Genomic DNA, 13,884 nt, shown 5'->3' with positions numbered 1-13,884 from the left:
CTGCAGCTCACTACAACAACCAGCGCCGCCCCGGGGCCGGCAGGAGCCGGAGGCTGGGCCAGCCACGCGCGGGGCACCACGGGAGCGGGAGTCCGCAGCCAGTCGACCGTCACTCGGCCCGCGCCTGAGGAGTATAGACACCGCGTCGCGGCCGGAGAGGGGAGAGGAGCGGGTCGCAGGGGCCTCCGGGAAATGTAGTTTACACGCCTCTCTCCTTCCGCTGGGAGCTAGGGCAGCGAAAGCCGGGACTATGGAGTCTCGGGAAAGGCCTGGAAAGCCAGCTTTGGGGCCACCGAAAGGTGAGGTTCTCACCCTAGACTTCTACTGCTCTTGTCCGAGCAAGTGGCCCGCAGGAACTATCATTCCCGGAATGCAACGTGCTCCGAGCCCTGGGAACCCCGGAGACACTGGGAAATGAAGTTCGCAACTGCAGGAGGCGTGGGCTGGGGAAAAGCAGTGGCAAAGGGATAGTCTCAGTTCTAGATGCGGCTGGTCGCTACGGCGTGCAATTTCCGGAGTGACCGCGGCTTAGGGGACCTTATGCTCGAGGAGAGGAACCGGATGGCTGAAAGCAGGGCGGAGCACGCGTTCCTCTGGAGCCCAGCGGTAAACAAACGTGCCCATGAGCCGTTGTTTGCTGTGGAAGGGTCGAGTGACTTAGGATCTCACAGTCCCCCAAGACCGGCTGCGAAGTCTGCCGGAACAGCAAGCCGTCGCAACCCATTGCCTCCGGGAGATGATGGAACGCCCTGGGAGATGGAAAAGGCGGCCGTCGAGTTGGACAGCGGACGCACGGGCACCAGGGGCCGCTACAGGACAAGGGGCAAGGTTGCCCCTACCCCAACCCCCGCGCGCGCACAGACTACAGTCTGGACTCGGTTTTCTTGCACTGAGAGGAGGGCACAGGAAACTTTATTATGGTCATGCAATCGCCAGACCCAATGCAGTTGACCTTTCCTTGTGCAAACTTCACTGCCCTCATTCCACTCGGGCTTTCTGGCCCACGGTTCTGCGGCCCCCAGTCGTCCAGGATGGGGCTCTAGAGGCCCTTCCTGCGGCGCTTTTGGAGCCAAATTTGCTATACCGCCGCTGCAGTGCCGCAGAGCCGAGCTGGCCTGCTGGCCCGCCTGTCATTTTCTCATTAGACTCTAGGCTGAGGCCAAAGAAGCTGTGGACACCCGGTCAGATGGAGGAAGGGGGACTGCAGGGGAGGGTGGAGGCCCGCAATGGCCTAGAAGAGGAGGAATAGAGAAAGGTGGAGCGAATAGTCCATCCTGGCGGGAGCTGGCTGGGCGAGTGGCCACGCATGTGAGCCTGCATGGAGGCCAGGCTGGGGCAGCCGGCTAGGCACAGAGGGCAGCGGTAGGGCGCTGCCCCGTGCGTACGGAGGTGCTTGGTCATGGCGGAGAAGTCCCGGGAGCGCTGAGGGCAGAGGCTACAGGAGAAGGGCTTTTCGCCTAGGGCGGACAGAAGGGGAACCCAGTTGATGAGGGAAGAAAGCAAAAAGGCGGCCAAACTAGGAGCAGGTAGAGAGGGATGCCCGGCAGACCGGAGTTGGGGAGGAAGCAGGCAACTCATGCTAGGCAGGGTGCCCATACCTGTGTGGACTCGGTAGTGTGTCTCCATCTGATGCTTGAGTGAAAACCTCTTTCCACAGACAGAGCAAGAATAGGGCCGAACCCGAGCAGGAGGGGACAGGGGAGGATGTTGGCGAGATACGGGGCCTGCTCTGCCATCATGACCCCCACAGGTTGCAGTCGAGCCTGTGGGGACAGAGGAGTAAAAGGAAGGCAAAGTAGGGACTCCCAGACTGGATGACTGGAATAAGCAGGCAGAAGCGCCCCCACTATATTCACCTATGTGGCCCTGATCAGATTGGCTTCCATCTTTCCATCTCCCCAGGACTGAGCTGTGTGTGTGTGTGCACGCATGTGTGTATGGGGGGGGAGCCACTCCCTAGGAAACCTAGACGGAGCAGAGTAAATTAGGGACTCTATTCAGGCTGGACTTCTGGAATGCCTGCCTCAGCAGAGAGACCATATTATAGTATGTGTGCAGGGCAGTGAAGGGCTTACCTGGGGTGGGACTGGAGGAGGCCAACAGGTTCTGGTTCCAGAGCCCTTTTTGGAGGTTCAGGGGCAGTGGGATCCTGGGAGGGGTGTGGGGAAGAGTTACAGCCTTGGCAAAACCTACTTGGGGAGAAGGGTGTCCTGGAATCTCAGGGGTTGAGCTCTGAGCTTCCTATCTCATCTCCTGCTCAGGAAATGTACAGAAGATATAAGAGGTGTGGTGCCCTTCCGCCCATCACTGCTGTCCCTCCTGGGCCACTCCCTCCCAGAGATCATCCACTAGGCCCTTCACTCACCTCTGGTCCTGAGGCCAGACCTCCTGCCAGGCTCCAGTGATGGGGTTGCTATGGGAGAAGGGAGTGCCATATCTGGGTGGCAACAGCAGGATGCTCTGCAGGGCAGGCTGGCCCTCCCTGAACCAAGGGGCCTCAGCCCACCAGGGCCTGGAGATGATGCTGGCTTGGAGAGAACCTGGTGGGGGAATGGGGCCAGGGGACTCCCACAGACTTTCCTCAGAGCCCCCCGGACTCTCTGTCAAGCATGTGACCACTCCTGGCTTCCCATCTACTCCTCCATGGCCAACAGAAGATTGGCTGAGTTTCTCTTCCTTTGACCTCCTCTGTTCCCCCTGACCTTCTGGCGTTGCCCCTGTCACCTCAGGGCTCTCTCTTGGTGGCCTGTGCTTGTGCAGCGGTTCCTGTTCTCTCCAACCAGCTCTGAGAAACTGTTGTCTCTGCTTCTCTCCAGGGCCTCCCAGTTCTTGCTCAGATTCCCTCAAGGGTTTTTCTGCCTCCTCCAGATGTTTCTTCAGCCCTGGATCCTGCACGTCTTTAGCCCTGTCTCTTTGAGCCTTTCTGCATGCTTCTTCCAGGGCCTGGACTCCCAGGGCCCTGGCAGCCTCCTCAAGGGGTCCTAGCTCCCCAGGCTGCAGCTCCACACTCTCCCCATAAACAAAATGCAGAAGCTGAGCAAAGGTGGAAGGGCTGATGCCTTCCACCAGAGCCCACCGGCCCCTGTGACCCAGCTGCTGGCTCACACCTGCTAGTACCAGGCTGTGAGCAGGAAACTCTTGGCCCCCCACAGTGATCAGGGTGTCACATAGTGCCGGCCAGAGCCTGGCTGCCAGCCGTACCAGCCGGTCAGAGCCGTAGGGGCTGGGCAGTCTTGTGGGGAGTAGGGACATTGTGCCTTGTCTGCGTACCAATCTCAGAGGTTCTGAGAGAAAGGTTACAGTGTAGGGTCCATGGTGGGAAAGAGAGGTAAGAACAGCATATTCTCAAGCCTGTGGAGGTGAGGGAAGAAAGAGTGAGTTGCTGGTGCTGGATCAGAGCTCGTTGTCCTGAAATGGAGCAAATAAACTAGACCAAGAGAGGGCTTGAGTTTATCCAGAGTCATAACAAGGGTGAGGAGGTGGGGGGGTTATGGGAAATTAGACTGAATTTAGACTTAAAGAGCCAGGATCAGGCAGTTAACAAAACTATTAGGTAGTTGAGTTAAGGCTAGCACATGCTGGGCCTGTCAGTTGACAGTCTGGCCTGAAGTAGAGCAGACATTGCTGTTTCCAGTTCCTCCTCTGAGCAGGCCAGGCTTCCCTTATTCCATACAAAGAGATCACCAGCCCTGGCATTTACTGATGGAGCAAGACAACTTCATGGGCAGAGCTCAGAAAACTGGTGCATCCAAGCTCATCAAGTGGTTCTAAGGCTCCTGAGAAGCCAAGAGGTCAGCAAGAGAAAGTCATGGGCTCAGGAGGGCGGGCTGTAAGGCATTTATCAATTAATCATCCCCATTAGGCTGAAGCTTTTAGAATGCATCCTCAGAGCAGGAACTGAATGGGACCAAACACGCCTATCCTGTAAGGTAAGCGGGCAGGTGCAGAAGCCGTAGGAGACAAAGCTCCTGATCCAAGGATGGAGAGAGGCTGTAGAGAAGGCTTTGACCCTCGAGGGAGTGAGGGGAAGGGAAAATGGAAATTGTACAAGGAGAGGCTATTTGTGCTCAAGATTAGGAGAAGACTGTTTAATTGTATTTTCATGGGCCAAAAAGTGAATAGAAAGACAGAACACCACCTCCCTCCCTGCTCGCCCCCTCCCCCCCAAAAAAAGGCTAGAACCCAGCAAGGCAGGAGTTTATCACATCAAAACCACCACATCGGCTTTCAAGAAGTGAACTGGGAACCCAGAAACAAAGAGAAATAGAATCTGAGTGTCTCGATGCCCAACAGCCATATTCCTAGGGGCATGTTCACCATAAGCAAGACCCTTGTGGGAGGCAGGGCTACTACTTGGCCACCTCGGGGAGAGGGCTTGCGAGTTGGCAGAGAGTGAACAGAAAGGGGTGTGATGTGAGCAGAAAAGCCTCAGCTGGAGAGAAGCAACCACTCACCAGTTGTAGCTTCCTCACTGGACACCGCATGCTCTGAACTGCTGTTAGGGTTTCTGGCCCCCACCCCCCTGGAGCTAGCCCCACCCCTGACCTCACAGTCCTCCATTGGATGTTCCAAGAATCAGTCTGCTACAGTCCTCCAGGGGGGTGTGGTTTATAAAACCTCAGGCTCTGCTTCACCCCTCCAGGAGAGGCCACCCTTCTCCTTCCAGATCCCAGATATTCTGCCCCCTTACCTCCTGTCTCCTAACTGCGTTTGTGAAGTAGAGTCAAAGAAGTGCATCTGAGGCGACAACTTTGGAATGGTCGACCTGCACAGGACTCTCATCTCTGGCATTTACTAGTTGAGTCATATTGGCCAAGTTACTTCCCTGAGCCTCAGTTACTTCATCCATGAAATGGGGATAATTCCTGTTTCTGTCACTTGGAGGTGAAGATGAAATGACATGGATGTGAAAGTGGTTTGTAAGTGCACAGCATCATTCAAATAGTATTAGTTCTGTTTCTCAGAGGGGACAATAGAACTGTCATAGCTAGAAGCTGTCTCTGCTCCTACCTCAGAAATAAAAAGGACGGAACCTGGATTCCAAGGAGGTGGGGAAAGAGGGCCGAAGGCATTCCTCCTTCCTCTCTGTGACTGTGGGTACTGGGCAGACTTGCTGTGTATGAGTGACCCCTGCCATGGGGCTCACCAGGGGAACTGAGTGTGAGTAACTCAGATCAAGGTCTGGAGGGGGCAACCCCAGGAAGGGCGTGTGGTGGTCTCTGAAGAGAAAAATGCATTTTCTTGGGTTGATGACAAATGACATTTCTCTGAAATCAGGACTCAGGGTTTCTTTCACTTCCTGCCCAGAAGGTCAAAGTCCCTGGAGGTTTCCCCTCTTCATTTTAGTGCTCTGTAATCTGGGGAAAGGACGGTGTGAGAGACTCAAGTTTCTTTTTCTGTTTCTTAGCATTCTACTATCCCTGCTCCTGTAGCCAATTTTACATTCATTCAGTAAATGTTGATAAAGCAGTTACAATTTGTGCTTGGTATATCATATATGCCCAACAAATAATTGGAACATAAATAAGAATACCAGGCACTGGTTGCTGTTTTGGTAACAAAAAGGGACAGTCTTGTTTCCCCATGGCTTCACGCTTAGATCCTGTTGTTGTGTGCCATCGAGTCGGATCCAACTCATAGCGACCCCTCCTTGGGTTTCCGAGGTGGTATCACTATGGGAGTAGATTGCCCAACCTTCCTTCCGAGGATTGGCTGGTGGTTCAAACCCACCAGCCTTCTGGCTAGCAATCAAGTGCCTTAGGCATTACACTACCAGAGCTCAGATCCCAGTCCCCTCCTAGACTCAAATTCCTGTTTCTCCCTTTGGCTTTGGGACTTCAAAAATGTTCAGACCAACCTTCTACTCTCCCTCTAAGCCTAACATGTCTTCTCTATTCCCCTCATTGTAGCTTGGGTGTGAGCAGGTGTTAACCCTTTCTAGATAAGACAGGGTGTGCCAATGGGTGGGGCTGGTGGAGGGGCAGTGGGGCGGGGAGAGGGGAAGATGAGTCAGAGTGAAAGGGAAAATGCAAATGGCAAGCTGTCTTCACCTGCTACTCCTCTGAACATGACATATTTTCCATTTCTGAGCTTTCTAACTCCTCACAGCGCCCCACCCAGGAGCACATCAGACACCCACATAAAAGACACTGAGTCTGGACACATAAAGCATCAACCCCTTATACGTATGTTCTCCCTCTAAAAATGAAACACTTTATTCCATAAAGATATGGAATAAGTAGAGAAAGCCATGAGGGAGAAGCCGAGTCTGGGAGGAGAAGTCAGAGAGCAGAGGTAAGGGGGTGGTCTAGAAGATTACATCATCACTCAGGGGAGTGTAGTCCCCCTTGACTCCCAGCCAAACATCATGTGCCCATGACTCAGCTCCCCTTACCCATGTGGTTTGCCCATTGATGATCAAGAGATTTGGAGACTCGACTCCAGGGGCATTATTTTCTGTAAGCCAAATATAGCAGGCAGGGAGCGTCAGTGGGCTTTAGGGAAGTCTGAAAGGGAGAAGGACAAGGGAACAAAGGTCCCCAAGAATGGGAAATCCTGTCTTGCCTCCCACTTAGTGTCTAACCCACCTAAGGATATGTCCTTAGAGACAGCCTCCTCAGAGGTATCCCCAAGGCCCTCTGCACCTCAACCCTCATGCAAGCAACACTCTAGGCCCTTCTCTACCAACTTGCTACATTGCTGGCCACTGCCAAAAACCAAACCCACTGCCATCAAGTCTTTTCCAACTCATAGCAACCTTCATTGGGTTTCCAAGGCAGTAAATCTTTATGGTAGTAGATTGCTCCATCTTTCTTCCACAGAGCAGCTGGTGGGTTTGAACCGCCAACCTTATGGTTAGCAGGCAGATGCCTCAGGCACTCTGACACCAGGGCTCCTTGCATTTCTGACAGAGCAGCCCAGATCATCCTGCACTGAGCAGTGACAGCAGATGCAAATACCACCTTGACCTGGAAGGATAGGGACACTGCTGACTGTTGCTATTCTTAAAGAGTCTCTCCTCTTCAGCCACAGAAACCTTGCCCACTACTATTTCCCAGGCTATCTCAGTAGAGAATCATCAGCAGTTGTCCTTCTGGGGTGGAGGCAGGAAACCACAGGCTGTGAACACGCTAGTTTTGCATCCTGGAAGAGGGTAGAAGAGGGGGTAGGAAGGATTAGGTAGGAAGAGGATATGGAAAAAGGAGGTGTGATTTCTGCCCCTCTGTCTTTTCTAATACTCATGCTCCAAACTAAAACCAAACTCACTGCCATCGAGTTGATTCCAACTCATAGCGACCCTCACTGGGTTTCCAAGGCTATAAATCTTTATGGAAGCAGACTGCCTCATCTTTCTTCTGTGGAGTGTGTGGTGGGTTTGAACCACTGACTTTTTGCTTAGCACCCAAATGCTTTAACCAGTATACCACCAGAGCTTCTTAATACTCATGCTACTAAGTAAAACTTAAAATGTGATATTTTTATTCTTACTGGTGGGCTTGACCAAGGGGACAGGCAGGGGAAAATGCATCAGGGGTTCGGTGCACACCATGGCTACAAAAACAGAGCTTTCTAGAGATCCTTGCATTATATGATCTGTTACAGATTCGATTGTGCCCCTCCTCTCAAAAAATGATGTGTTAGGATCCCAAACTCTACACCTGTGGATTTAATCCTGTTTGGAAATAGGGTTTTCTTTATGTTAAGGAAGCCACACCAGTGTAGGGTGTGTGCTAAACCTAATCACTTCTGAGTTATAAAAAGCAAATTAGACAGAAACACACCAGGGGAGACAGATGGCCCATGAGGATCACCAAGGAACCAAGGAATACCCAGGGCTGCTGACAAGGAAGGAGTCAACACAGTGGAGAGCCTGATTTGGACTTTTAGCCTCCAGAACTGTGAGAAAGTAAACCTCTGTTCTTTAAAGCCACCCTCTTGTGGTACTTCTGTTACAGCAGCTCTGGGAAACTAAGACAAGACCCCTCAGGCACAACCCAGCATGATGTAAAATTGTGAACACAACAATACAAGTATGGATTCTCTTTAAAACATTGTTACTGAAATCAAGCCATTGGGTCAAATAGAAGAATGATTATTTGTGTTACAAAGTGTCCTCTCTTCATCTCATGTATTTTAAACATTGACCCCCCCCACCCTTACCTAAAATAACAAGGCTCAATTGAGAAAAACTGTATAATTTGCCACCTCCCCCACTTTCTTGAGGCAAATTAAAGTAGTTAAAACTCTCCACAGCATTTTATCTAGATTAAGTATCTAATACGTAGATTAAGACCAATTATCCAAGTCTTACATGAACTTTCAAGATGTTCATTCTTCCTAGTTAAATATATCCAGCTTATACCCTTAAATCTATGCTCTACATGACCCCAAAACCAGATGTAGCACAATTTTTTGGAATAAGTGGAAAATGAACAAGACTAAAGTAAAGGTCTGACTAAACTGAAAGTCAGAAAACTTACGTTCAACTACACCCTCATTGTGGACGGCCTTTCTCTCCAGCTCCAACATAGGGCTAACTCTTCTAAGACCCTTCATTTCCTCACAGCTATTTTCAAGAGGAGTACTGAGTATCAGGACTGCCTTACACTTGAGCACAGGACCCTACTCTGCTCTCCTCTGGCTATGTCCATCCCCGTCGGCTGAGGCGTCCAAAGGCCTCTAGGAAGTGCTCACCGGAAGCCTGTGCTGCCCACTTCTAGACCATGCTCTGGAAACCCATAACCCTGGACTTCTCAGCCCAAATGGCCCTGAGCCTCGCTTCCAGGGCCTTCACAGACCTCAAGGTCTATATTCCTAAGAGGAGATCATGTAATCGATGTGCCACCCTAAGGCCTGCTTGTTGGAAGGGAGGGTGTAGAGTGAGCTTGGACATGCAGGATATTATGTGAGATGCCTTACAATGTGAGCTAATGCTCTGTGTGGGAAGAAAAGAGAGAATTTCCATTTGCGGTCTTGCCTAGGTTCCATAAATAATAGCAGAGCCTGCTGTATTCCAATGATTCTTAACCTCGTAGGGGGTCACCATCCCTTTGAGAATGAAAGCCATGGAACCAACCTTTACCTCAGAAAATGATTGCTGCCCATACCATTTTGCAGATAAACATTAAAGGATTCACAGACTAAAGTTCATCCTCAGACAGGTTTAATACTCATCTCTTATCCTGTGGCCTCTCTTCCGTCCCTAAAATGCATACATGCATACTTTTTTTTTTTAATTGTGATTTGGGTGAAAAGTTTACAAAGCACATTTTTTTTTTTTTCCATTTAACAGTTCATGTACATTTTGTTTCATGACATTGATTGCAATCCTTGTAATGTAACAGTTCTCTTCCCACTTCCTCCCTGTGGTTACCTTTTCCTTGTGTCCTTCTTTCCTAGGCATCCTGCCTTCTGAGCTATCTCCCTGTGCAAATACTGCCCTTCTGATCTCCCATGGTTGACTGTTCTAAGGAGTGTACCTATTCACACATGCATACAATTTTTCTTATGAGTTCCAGGGGTTCACAGATCCTTGAAGTCTATTCACAGACTATCACCTCCCCCTCAACCTATCCCCTTAAGAACTCTGGGTGTACATGAAAACACTCTGTAAGTTTTAATACCACATAGAGCTTGAACAGCTAACTGGAATTAGATATCAACATCCTGCCCCGTGAGTGCAAAAAGACAGCCTGGGACATCTCATACACCTCTTCTTGTACTCCAGTACAACATCCATCTGCTCCATGCCCCTGCCCCTGCTTATAGCCTGGCATCTTCTGGGAATAACCAGAAAGGACATGGGGAAGAGGTGGGCACAGGGACTGAAAGGCCCCAGATGCAAACCAATCCCAGTTCTGTCTTGAGCCACCATAAATTAATAATATTCCACCCAGAGCAGACATCCTGGCTGGGGGTGGGGTGGGAAGGAAGAATTACAGCCTTCAGAGAGCTCCTCCTCAGAACTTCTGGAGAAACACCTGATGTAACCTTCAGGCTACACAATCCAACTTGGACCCAATACTGGGAAATCTGCCAAGAGTATTTCAACCTAGAGTTCAGAACCACCCCCCAGTTCCCCCAAACCTTGCAGCACTGCCCAGATGCAATGACCTTGACAACTTCCCATTGGGCTTTTGACCTCACCAACACTCACTCCCAGGCCAGGCTGGGTCCAAAGTGCAGATTAGTATCATCTCTTGGCCAGTAACTCCCTGTAATCTGAGGGCCACAGCCCTCTCCTCCTCCTCACCACATTTAGCCTCTGTCCAGAGACCTCCGACAACCTCTGGCCATACCTCTTGGCCAGTGACCCAGCACACAGCTTTAAAGGCCTCCAACTGTTCCAGCACACACTGCCAGCTCAGGCTGGTCCTGAGACCACAAGCCAACTCAGAGAACATGCTTGTCTGACCTCCACACAGCCTGGCCCAAGCTCCCCAGAACCCCTACTTCCAGCACTCCAAGGCAGAGGGAACCCTCAGGGCCTAAAGCCCTCAGCCCTCATTTCCTGACCCCCGTAGCGGCCGGTCAATTCCCCATACATAAGCTCTGCCTGGGCCAAGCCCAAGGAAAGTAAGAAAAACCATGGCACTCACCCGTTCAGCCCCTGCTCCTCCTCACCTGTGGAGTTCACATATACTGATAGCAGCACAACCCCAAGCGTCCGTTAAAAAGTAGGGAGGTGCGTGAGCCAGGTTCTCGAGGCTCAGCACGTGCACAGCTTCTAGATCATGAGGCAGACGCTGATTGGCTGTAGCAAAGCCTAACTCCTTCCGTGGGCTCAGGCCCACTGAGCATGGTCAAGAGCCTGGGCTGCGCCTAGGACAGCACCATTCCAACGCTTCTGCCTCGGACCAGCGGCCAATTGGCTGGAGAGCTGGCTAGGGAGTGTTGGGCTGTTGCTGTGGAAAGGGAGAGCCTTGAGTCAGTTTGCCCGGAGGTCTTAGGCGTCAGGCTAAGATATCATTCCCTCTTCCAGTCAGCCCCCAGTGCTGACTGGCTGCGGGATCTGCCCTTTCCCGCCCTTTCTGTGAAAATACTGGGCCCTGAATCTCCTTCGCCTGATTAGCCCGGAGATTTCCTTTGCAAATATTCAGGTATACCATCACCTTCCTTACTTCTGTCTCACTACCGCCACTAACTAGCACTGCAATCCCTTTCACCTTCCTTTCAAACCCTTACAATCCACGGAGAAACTCAGAATCCCTTCTATGGTACACAACAACAGACCACCGCCACACAGGATTGGCTGGGAGGCCGTCAAGAATCAGCCAGACTTTCAAGTACCTGTGGATAGCTCCTTTTCCCCCGCCTCTTGTCCTGCCCCACCACTGATTGGCTGCAGAACTTACTCCAACTCACTCGAAAGTATGCGGGGGCGGAGGCAGTACAGTGGGGGCGGTGCCTTCACCTGTGATTGGCTTAGAGGCTCGCGCTTCAACTTCTGACACCTTGACTACCTGCTAAGCCAGCATTAACTGCGTATCTCACACACCAGCTCCCCACCAAACGATAGCATGAGTGACCTTTTCCGCTGGCTCTGCTATTAATTGGCACGGAGGCTAAAGCTGGGCTAGTAGGCTTTCCGCCTAGAGCGCGTTAGTGTTGACAGGCTGCGAACTCGCACCACGCCCCCATCTATGCTCGGTAGAGGAAGGCACCTTTGAGTCATTAGTCTTTGGTGGCTCGCGGATGCGTCCCTTCTCCCACGAGCCCAGCTGCGGTTGCACAGTTGATTGGCTGGCACCACCGTGCTCTAAATGGGCTTGGATGAGCGCTCAGAAACATCCAATGAGGCATGAGGGAGTTTTAAGGAAGCTAACGTTGCTCCGCCGCTGCCGCTTCTGATTGGTCCCGAGGCCTGCTTCTTCGTCTTTGATTGATGGGAGGGAGGGGTCCGGAGCCCATGCCAACAGTTTCAGGAGGCTGTTACGGTTCGGTTCTTTTGCTTCAACTCAGCTCCCGGGTTTCTAGGAGAGTTGTCTGGCGCCTCCTTCCCTGTAACTAGCTGAGGCGGGAGAGGGGGTGGATCATTCTGAGGAGGGCACGAGCGGAGGAGCCTGGGACAGCAGCCCAGCCTGTCAGTGAGTTCCTGGCCCTACTCTCAAAAAGTGAAGCCTGGGAGTTCTGGTAGCATAGTGGCTAAGGCACTTGAGTACTAACCAGAAGGCTGGCGGTTCAAATCCACCAGCCACTCCTCGGAAGGAAGATGGGGCAATCTACTTCCGTAGTGATACTGCCTTGGAAACCCAAGGAGGGGTCGCTATGAGTCGGGTCCAACTCCACGGCACACAACAGCAACAACAGGCACAGTAGTAGTAGAGGTAGTGGTAGTAGTAGTAACGCCTACCAAAACCTGCTGCCATCAGTCAATTCTGAATTATAGCGACCCCTATAGGACAGCGTAGAACTGCCCCATGGAGTTTCCAAGGCTGAAAATCTTTACAAAAGCAAAGCCCAAAACAAACCCACTGCGGTGGAGTCCGTTTTGACTCACAGCGCCCCTAAAGGACGGAGTAGCCATACCCCATGGGTTTCCAAGGCTGTAAATCTGGCTCATCTTTCTCCCACGGAGTGGCTGATGGGTTCAAACTACCAACCTTTTGGTTAGCAGCTGAAGGTATTAATCACTGCCCACCAGAGCTCCCAGTAACAATAGCTTCCATTTACTGAGTCCATTTTATGTGCTTGCCTTGTGCATTATGTTATTGAATCCTTTCAAATATCAGTGGGGGAGAGGATATTTAGGTTGGGCTAACCTCTGAGGCCACCACTCATCTGTCACTTTGTCATTGGTGGCTTGTCTGTTGCTGTGATGCTGGACGCTGTACCACTGGTGTTTCAAATATTGGCAGGGTCACCCATGGTGGACAGGTTTCAAAGGAGTTTCTAGAGTGAGACAGTCTGGGAAGCAGGACTTGGCAATCTACTGAAATAACTGGCTAGTGAAAAACTTATGAATATCAGGGGAACATTGTCTGATACAGTGCCAGAAGAGCCCCTCAGGTTGGAAGGCACTCAAAATACAACTGGGGAAGAGCTGCCTCCTGAAATTAGAGTGGACTTCATGGAAAAAAAACAGCTGCAAAAATACATTAGTAATTGGAATGTGGAATACATGAAGTGTGAATCAAAGATAATTGGAACTTGTCAAAAATGAGATGGAATGCTTGAAAATCTATTATCTTAGGCATTGTTGTTGTTGTTATGTGCCGTCGAGTCGGCCCCGACTCATAGCGACCCCTCCTTGGGTTTCCGAGGGAGTATCACTACGGAAGTAGATTGCCCCATCTTCCTTCCGAGGAGTGGCTGGTGGGTTTGAACTGCTAGCTCTCTGGTTAGCAGTCCGGTGCCTTAGGCACTATGCTACCAGAGCTCCCACAAATTTGTATTAGGGAGCTTTAAAAGCTGTTTTTCTCCACCACTTTAATTTGCTACAATATAGTCTAATTAGGTCCAACACAGTTCCTAGGTTAAGAGAGAGCAGCTACTCAGAATAGCAATTTTACTGTGCTAGAATAATGGGTTTTATAAGGCATCATAAAGGTTCTCTTGACTAAACCCCCAATTTGAAATGTCAGTGCAAGGATTCCATATTCATTAAATCTGCCTCTAGATTCATTTTTACTGAGAGGTGAGTGTGAAGCTAGATGATCCCCGGTAATGGCTTTACATGTTTTTCAGGTGATTTTTAGAGTTGAAGTATATAGTCAATGCTGTAGAAGTCAAAATTCATGGGCGATTTCTCAGAGAAACTACTTTGATTCAATTAACTCTCCTTTATCAGGCACTTCATATGTGTCAAGCCCTGAGTAAGGAGTTCTGTCAGACAGAGATGTAAGAAAGGATTAGCTACAACCTCTGCTTTCCAGGAGAATAGCT

At 50.8% G+C, this 13,884-nt stretch overlaps 2 protein-coding genes across 2 annotated transcripts in view; both read right to left on the bottom strand.

Moving 5' to 3' along the window:
• Positions 1 to 724, bottom strand: part of KMT2B (lysine methyltransferase 2B) — a 21,829-nt gene extending 21,105 nt beyond the window's left edge. The window contains exons 1-2 of the mRNA XM_007954886.2: positions 670 to 724; positions 12 to 124 (exon numbers count right to left, since the gene is read on the bottom strand). Of these exons, the coding sequence (XP_007953077.1) occupies positions 12 to 124; positions 670 to 724 (168 nt within the window). The remainder of the gene's footprint in view (positions 1 to 11; positions 125 to 669) is intronic.
• Positions 725 to 1,182: 458 nt separating this feature from the next.
• ZBTB32 (zinc finger and BTB domain containing 32) lies at positions 1,183 to 3,252 on the bottom strand. The gene is made up of 4 exons (XM_007954884.1): positions 2,366 to 3,252; positions 2,076 to 2,149; positions 1,599 to 1,763; positions 1,183 to 1,457 (listed from the first exon to the last, which is right to left on the bottom strand). Exons 1-4 carry the CDS (start codon positions 3,250 to 3,252, stop codon positions 1,183 to 1,185), a joined length of 1,401 nt encoding a protein of 466 aa, XP_007953075.1.
• Between the last annotated feature and the right edge of the window lie 10,632 nt (positions 3,253 to 13,884).

This window comes from Orycteropus afer, unplaced genomic scaffold (assembly GCF_000298275.1).
Source record: "Orycteropus afer afer isolate SDZICR_OR568_19922 unplaced genomic scaffold, OryAfe1.0 scaffold00476, whole genome shotgun sequence".
NCBI lineage: Eukaryota > Metazoa > Chordata > Mammalia > Tubulidentata > Orycteropodidae > Orycteropus > Orycteropus afer.
Note: the sequence above shows the minus strand (reverse complement) of the source record. Positions and strands in the feature narration are given on the sequence as shown.

Bases quoted from the DNA above. Each gene is read 5' to 3' on its own strand.
- ZBTB32 (XM_007954884.1), bottom strand. From the start codon at position 3,252: ATGTCCCTACTCCCCACAAGACTGCCCAGCCCCTACGGCTCTGACCGG. The intron at 2,150-2,365 runs GTGAGTGAAGGG...CACCCCTCCCAG, and splicing joins GTCTGGCCTCAGGACCAGAG to GATCCCACTGCCCCTGAACC. The intron at 1,764-2,075 runs GTAAGCCCTTCA...CTGTCCCCACAG, and splicing joins CTCCTCCAGTCCCACCCCAG to GCTCGACTGCAACCTGTGGG.